Consider the following 7,962-nt stretch of genomic DNA (forward strand, 5'->3'; position numbering starts at 1 on the left):
CCCCATCCAGTGAATGCCATTCAAATTTTCAGTATTGTCCTTCTCACTGGAATCTCACTTTTTTTTTCTTTTCTTTTCTTTTCCAAAGTTGGTGTCTCAAAAAAAGTGATACCCATTTATATTTAGCTTTCTTCACAGAACTGGCTTCATTTCCTTCCTTCATGGCTGAACTTTCTTCCACCCACCTATTTCTCTTTTCTTTTTTCTAGCATCGTGTATCTCACATCTTGGATGCCAACATTGTCCTAGTCCTTTCTGAGGGCTTTCTAGTTGAATGTGACACTGCCTCAAACTTACTCCTCAAAGAGGACGGCCTGTTCACCACTTTGGTGAAGACTCACAAGTAGACTCTTTCAGTCCACACTGTTTACAAGATTTCTGGCTCTTTGGTAGTTATCTTTAACTCTTTAGTTTCTTTTCACTCTGCTTCCTTTCTAATGCATGCCTTCTGAGATGACAGTGCAAGGAGGTGTTTATTGCTTGGTTTCTGGGTTTAATTTCATGACTGTGGTGATTGTATTTAGCTAAAGCCTACACATGCTGTTAACATTAAATTCATATCATTAAATGAATGCACTCCATAAAACAGTCCCAGGCCTTCAGGCTATGTAGTGAAGTGTCACACTGTTAGGAGCTAGTCCTGTCTACAACTGACTGGCCATATTCATACAGCATGGAAATCACACTCAGCCTGGTTTCATCCATGTGTTCATTCATGTCTATAGGGCTGAGCTATACCCTGTAGCGCACACAAATTTAATCTCAGAGAGAACTAATTACTTTACAATAAAATGGCCCAGGAGTGATCTAAGATAGGTGCAGTGTAGACAGTTAGGGCCACAGACCCTGGAGTGAAGGAGGAAGCTAGGTCACTTGACAGGGCAGACATAACCAAGATGTTTCTCACTCATTTACTAAAAGGGGTAGATGTATTTTGGTGATGCCATAGGATTTATTCCAACAGCTGTGTTGTCCATAACCGCAATTAGCTGACTGAAAGTGAAGAGCATGCATAAGTATTTTCAGGCTTGGTGCCAGAGGCTGCAAAGTAATTTGAGATCTCTTCAGATTAAAGATGCAGTACCAGGGCCTACCTCTGTAGACAAGGATAGCCTTTCACCAAATTCATAAACTTTGGGTCAAGCCCATTAATGAACTACAGGGAAAATTATCGTAATGAGAATTTCTATGAGAATTTCTTTTCTTTATGGCAGCATCGGGTTCACACTATTCTAACTGCAGACCTGGTTATCGTCATGAAGCGAGGAAACATTTTAGAATATGATACGCCTGAGAACCTACTTTCTCAAGAAGATGGCATCTTTGCTTCATTTGTCCGGGCTGACATGTGAAGAATCACTAAGTCCTGTGATGCATTTTAATAGCTTATTTTTAAACAAATGAAATGAGATTATTTTCTATTCAATGTTACATCATTTTAATCTTTTTCCAGAGCTTTTTCTTTCTTCACACTTCCATCTTTCCAAAATAATAAAACCTATTGTAATACATGTATGCTCCAAAGTGATAAAAATGTCATTTCATTCAAAAGCCATTAAACACACACACACACACACACACACAGACACACACACACACACACACACACACACACACACACACTGGCAGAAGTTTTTATTTCCTGGGAATTTGACATTTTCCTTAGACATTTTAGTGACTTTTTTCCCCTTATAGAGAGCAAAAGAATGCACTGCTTTTACAAGCTATGTATGTTATGCTGGAACCAACAATCAAATCGTGCAGTTTGTCAAGGAAGCTAGAGATCACCAGAAGTATTCTGTCCCCAAGGGGAAAAAACTAAAAGGAAAAAACCCAAACCCATAACACTTGGGGCAATCTGCTGCATTCCAAAGGCATAAACTTTGCTCTTCAAGTTATAACACAGGACCAGCCACTGAGGGAAAGGAATGCCATCAGAAGTAAGGAAATTCTTCCTGTCCTTCACTTCAGTTTGCACGCTATAGTTGGAACAATACTATTTTGTAGTGCAATTATGTTTCATCCACCCAGCCAATTCCTAAATCCATATTTGTTCTGTGGATTTTTTTGAGTCAAAGATCCAAATCATCCTATAATTATGCATGCTTCAATAGGTTTACGGAAAGATACACTTTGTACAGTATTTTAAGACTTTGTATTAAAGCTAATATGAATTTATAAACTTGATATTAGTCAATCTTTTAAAAATTTCTGCAGAAATATTCCACTTCAAATGATGTGCTATTAGCCAACCACTAATTATTGTGTAGAGTCCTTCACATTATTTTCTATCCTAGAAAAGCCTTTCTTTTCCTTTACACAGTTCTGAAGTATCTCTACATCAGATCTTGAACAAGAAGGTATGATTTTTAAATGATTTTGATATCTTCAAGGATTTAGGTGCATTTAGATACATATTTGCATATTAGCTTTGAAAAGCTTGTCTGCACTAGTTTAATGCATCTGTCTAGTTCATGAATCTTTACAACTGTACAACAGAGTAAATCTCCCTAAGGAGTTTCATGTACATACTTCCAAATGGAGACTTTGAGACATTGTTTAACTACTTCGCTGATAGTGTTCAATATGATTCTTTCTCATCAATTGTCATATGATTTAGGAAAAAAAAAAAAAAAAAACATGAGGTGCACTTAAACCTACTTCTAGCTTATTGAAAAGAACATAAAATACTAGACTTGACAAAAAATTCTTTGAATTTCCAAGAAGTTTTAGTACTTGAACCTGGGATCCCATTTAGTCCGACAGCATAAAATGATACAGTGATTTATCTTTTCTTTTTTTGTTCCATCTTAATTATTGGAAATAAAAGCTCTGTGGCACAATTAAACAAAAAGATCTGTCTTGAACATTTTATGAGGAGAAGTGCTTCAGTGATTTCCCTGTCTACTGCTGTGAAAATTTGTAACTCTTTTGTAGATTAATTTCCTGTGTTGAAGTTTGTCATACAAAGAAAGGAAAAAAAATAAAGGAGATATTTACTGCAGGAGAGCATGTTGTTACACAGATTTCAGAGCAAAAAGGCCAGAATCATTCTTGATTTAATTTAATTGTCTTCAATGAAAAGCTAAGACAGGTCTGGATTCATTGCAGTCAGACTCCATATGAAGATGAAATACCAACTATTTTGTTTATCTGAGTATTCTTAATGACGATGCAATCTTGCTTTATTTTAAGTGGTGCTGACCAGTTCAGTTCAATGGACTGCTGGTACCCAGTGAATCAAATGCCTGTTGTGGAACTGTGATTCTAGGAAGCATCTTGTAAAACTTGAGAGGGGTGAACAATCAGCACCTCTTTCCTTATGTTTGTACCAAAGCCATTACAGGAGTAGAAATCACTTTCTTTGTTCATCAGTCCCTCTAGAACTATAGAATTGAACAAACACTGCTATTTCAACATGTAGAAAAGAAAATGCTGAGAAAAAAACAGAATGCTTCATCCATTTTGATGGAGGAGTATGTGCCCTAATATTCCTTAACTGTGGTCAAAGTATTTGATAATTGTAGCATATCCTACAGCCAGTTTAAAAGAACAGTTTTGTTCCTGAAGAAATAAAGTTCTATTCAGCATACACAAATCCCCAGAGAGACAGCAAACACAGCACAAATTGCCATAGACCCACCAGAGCTCCTTGCGTTATAGCCACTGTGCATATGATATATACTCACCAAGGGCATAGGCTGAACTTTACTTTTTTGTGCTTTCTGCTAATGGAGAAGAGTGTTCCCAAGAGTTGCACAGGTCAGTTTTGCTACTAAGAATTGTGCAGAAGGGATGAAGTCTCTGAAACAAATTTCTCTTACTTTCATGTAAAGGTCTTAAATGTTTCCTGCTTTAAGGAGCAGTTTCCTTACGCTGTGGGACACACATAGTAAAGGAAATGTCAGCCTACACAGATTTCACTTTTGACTCTTCCACACTCCCTCCTCTGCCAGTCAGCCCTTATTCTCTTGCTGCAGCCTCCTTGCTTTCTTTTTGTTTGTTTGTTTGTTTTCTTTAATATTTCCTTGTATCATCCCCTCTTTGACGTTCATGATAGTATCCTTGAATGCTCCCTACTCTGCCTGTGGCCTCCCACTCCTTCCTGATCTAGCTCCGTACCCTCTGCTCCATTTTCTGACACAGCTCGACCCTCTCTCCCGCTCCAGCTTTCTTCTCGCGTCCTATCATAACACCCTCTTCTTTAGGACAGACATGTACCATAGAGCAATAACATTTTTTTTCCATGCAGAACTAAAGTTTTCATTGTTGCAATATTATGCTTTAGGAGTATTAAGTTCCTTCTTTTAGAAAGGGGCTTTAGAATGCAAATGCTGGCTGATATTTTTTTTAAAAAATGGATGGAAAGAAATTAGTTCTGTAAGACATTTTAAATCATGGGGAGTTTTGTCTTATCTTCATTTCTTTTTGTTAGGTCGTTTTGGGAGGGGAGAAGTTAAGCAAGTAGTAAGAGCTTGTGTTGCCAGTACAACTGTTTGTGGATCCACAAGAGTGTTCCTCAACCTTCAGTTGCAACCAGTGGGTTATCTTTGCCATCACTAGAGTTGTAGCTGATGGCTGACATAAAGTCTGCTCCCAGTCCTGTGTGTGGTTTTGTGTCAAACTAATAACAGCTAACAGCTAATTACTGCTTCTTCTAAGCCAGAAATATTCCCTATATCCATTGTGTTTGTTATTGAGCCAATTCTTTAAGGTACTATGAAACCCATTATGGGGATTTTAAGTAGTGCTTGAAGCAGGTCAACAAACCTCTTGTAGCAACACTGTTGACAGGTAGCAATGGGAAGCTTCTGCCTTCTCAAGATTCAGCAGAAAAAAGAAATCTCTTCACTTACTAACTCTGCTGGGGGCGTACATCAACAAAGTAAATGTGAGGATTCATCTAACAGGAGAACTGTTTTCATTTATAGGCAATTACAGTTTGAAAGAGGATGAGAATCTCTTTAAGAATAGCTTACCCTGAAGCACTAGTGTTCTGCTAATTGTTATTTATGCTCCAGGGATTTTGGAGCATGACAGTTATTTGGACTTGACATTTCAAGCAACACAGTTACTAAATAGTTTTTTTTTTTTTTTTTTTTTTTTTTTTTAAGGAAATAGATCAAGTCGGTGGCTGTAAGGACTCCTAAGCAGAGTTTCTTGCTGATTTTTCTGTAATTTCAAGCTTGTTTTAGGTTATTTCAAAAAATTTCTTACAACTAATTATTCGTGCCTCATTTTGTTATGAAGATCTCTTAAAACAAACTGGATAAGTTTGCCATTTGATGTACAACATGTTGTGTATATACCACGACACATGTAGTCTTTTATTCTGAAGAAACATATGTTATAAGTAAGTCAAGGTACATTTCCTTTCTGGCCAGAAGAAAGGCTTCTAAGAACAAGGTTATGTTTTCTTGAATGCCAGGCAAAGGTCCACATGACTCAGTCCATAGGATGCTTCGCTCACTGGAGGGGCCTCTTTCTCATCAATGCCCGCTAAAGGAGTCTAGGCAGTGAGCTTAGACTCGATACCTGCCTTTTAGATGACTAAACTTACAGCCTCAGGGAGCCTCTGAGAGGTGGAGATAGATAATTAGTGCAGATTTTTAGCCACTTGTGTAGCAGTTATATTACCTGCAGAGAAGGCACTGAACCACAGGTATTTTCTACAAAGTGGACAGTCCTAAGGTAGTCTAGTTCAACTCTGATAAGCCAGGGACAGGCAAGGTTTGTAGGGAGAGGTCATTGCTTTATTAGGAAAAATGATATGAAAAAAAAAAAAGGTATTTGAAGTCTTTGTAAGTTGTGAATAAAACATTTCAGACCTGAAAAATGCCTTTGTTCACAAGAGTGTGACTTTTTTTTTTTTAACCATTTGGCTGAAAGAATATACTCAAGCACTTGGATGAATCCCTTTTAAGTCAGTGTAAATTGGCAGAACAACTCTGCTACAAATGAATACAACCCCACTGAATTCCATAAGTACCAACAGAAAAAATGGCTCAAGGGATCTGTCATCTCGTCACATGTAAAACCTCTGTCAGCTCAACATAAACACAGAGAATTATGCTTTTCTTAAAGAAGAGATGACATTAAGTTTCAATATGGTCAACCAGGTCTCTCCAGACTCCTTATACAATAAATTATTTGTTTGAGTCAAGTGATTTCTTTTCTACGGGCTCTTGTGCTTTGTTGTGAAAGGATGCTGAAATATCCCCATCCCATCCCATGTGTCATGACAATATGAAGGAAACATCACATATACTTTTTGCACCAGCTACGGAATATATTATCACAAATGGAGAAAGAATATATTTGAGGCAAACAGCTAACTTCATCAGAAAGCTGTGGATAAGAGCCATGTTTTCACTACCAGGAAATGAAAATTTTCATTATGACTGTCTAGTGGATAAAGTGATGATCTTCCAATGAAATGTGTTAAAAAGTGAGAATGAATTCAGCCTTTGTCATTTTATATCCTTAGGTAGTATCTTTGGAAGGCCTAATTCGATATCAAAATATATTACGTAAATTCTCTGATATGAATTCAATGATGGCAAATAAAGAAATGTTTACTTTCCTTCAGAAATAAATCCATTCAAATGAAACACAAAGAAGGTACCAAAAAAAAGTCTGAAAACAAAACTTTAAATCAAATTCTCCATTGCCGCACAAGCATCCCAATCATTTCCACATTTTTTTTTTTTTTTTAACTAGTCTGTTTTTTCTCCACCAGGATTGACCTCTGTGCAGAATTGCAGGGTAAGATTATCAGGTTTTCAAGTAATCAAAAAATTATTGTGAGACTGAAATTCTTTGACTCATATGAATTAGCATTGTGCTGAGGCTGTTTTGGCAAGAGACCTTAGGGTACTGGCTTAAATGAAGCTGTGGAGTTTGGAGGACCTTCCAAATGCAATCCTTCAAGAGAAGACAGGTTTTAAAAAAATCTTAATCTTTTTCTACATAGTTATTATTAATTGTTTATCTTAATAGTAATTGTCTGCTGTTAGACACTACCCACACAAACATAACTGAACTTCCCTGCAGGAGTTACTTATGCCTCTAATACAATAAGACGCATTCTGAACAGGCTATAAAGAGTCAGTCATTAAAAGTATATATATCATTTTTATTAATAGAAATCAGTATTTGGAATATTGACATTTAACCTATATAAGACACCTTCTATCATTTTAACTGATCCATCTGATGGATTATTATTGAATAATTCAACATTCAGCTCACATGTTACCATGTTTCACATTTCACTGCCCAGTACATTCATTCCCATGTATTTGACATTTTTATATATAAATACTTTAAACAGTTGTTACACCTTTTAGATAAATAAGTGATCAACAGTGCCATCAAATACTGTGTGTAAAGCTATCTCATAGCTATTCCCATGGCAGCTCTTAACTCTCCCTTTAGTGTAATCAGGGTTTTCAGGCTATACCAGCTTACATCCATAAATATCACTTAAATATCCAGTAAAATATTTAACTGTGTAACTAAGGAACTAATGCAGCTCCGTGTAAATGACACAGTCCAGAACCACCATGCTTCAGTATCACAGCTACACACACTCTATTGCTGCATATGATTTGAAAAACAGAAAGTTGTAGGTTCCTGTTTAACAGTTGTGTGTGTCTTCATCGTACCAGCTGGATCAGGCCCTTAGACTTTCTGCAATACAGCCTATGACCATTAGGGCTTCTCCATCAAAGGCAGGAACCTGAAGATCTGAGAGGTTCTGCAGATTTTCATGGCTGAATCATTCTGGTTTGGGGCCATCTACTTCTCCAGGTCCAACAGCATCGGAGATCAGAGGGCTCCGTGTTGCTAGTTATTCTGTGGTGTGGTGTTAAAGAGGATGGGAGGTGGCATCTTTCTTCCATCAATGGTGTATTTTAATTTAACCTTCACTTTGCAGCTGGCAGACCTAACTGCTATAAA

General features: G+C 37.1%; 1 protein-coding gene across 2 annotated transcripts in view; it reads left to right on the forward strand.

Annotated features, from left to right (window-relative positions):
• Nucleotides 1-2,182, forward strand: part of ABCC9 (ATP binding cassette subfamily C member 9) — an 84,342-nt gene extending 82,160 nt beyond the window's left edge. For both annotated transcript variants that reach the window (XM_062591798.1, XM_062591809.1), the window contains exon 39: nucleotides 1,215-2,182. In XM_062591798.1, the coding sequence (XP_062447782.1) occupies nucleotides 1,215-1,352 (138 nt within the window). In that variant the 3' untranslated portion in view covers nucleotides 1,353-2,182. The remainder of the gene's footprint in view (nucleotides 1-1,214) is intronic.
• The last annotated feature ends 5,780 nt before the right edge of the window (nucleotides 2,183-7,962 follow it).

Source organism: Rhea pennata, chromosome 1, assembly GCF_028389875.1.
Source record: "Rhea pennata isolate bPtePen1 chromosome 1, bPtePen1.pri, whole genome shotgun sequence".
Classification (NCBI taxonomy): Eukaryota; Metazoa; Chordata; class Aves; order Rheiformes; family Rheidae; genus Rhea; species Rhea pennata.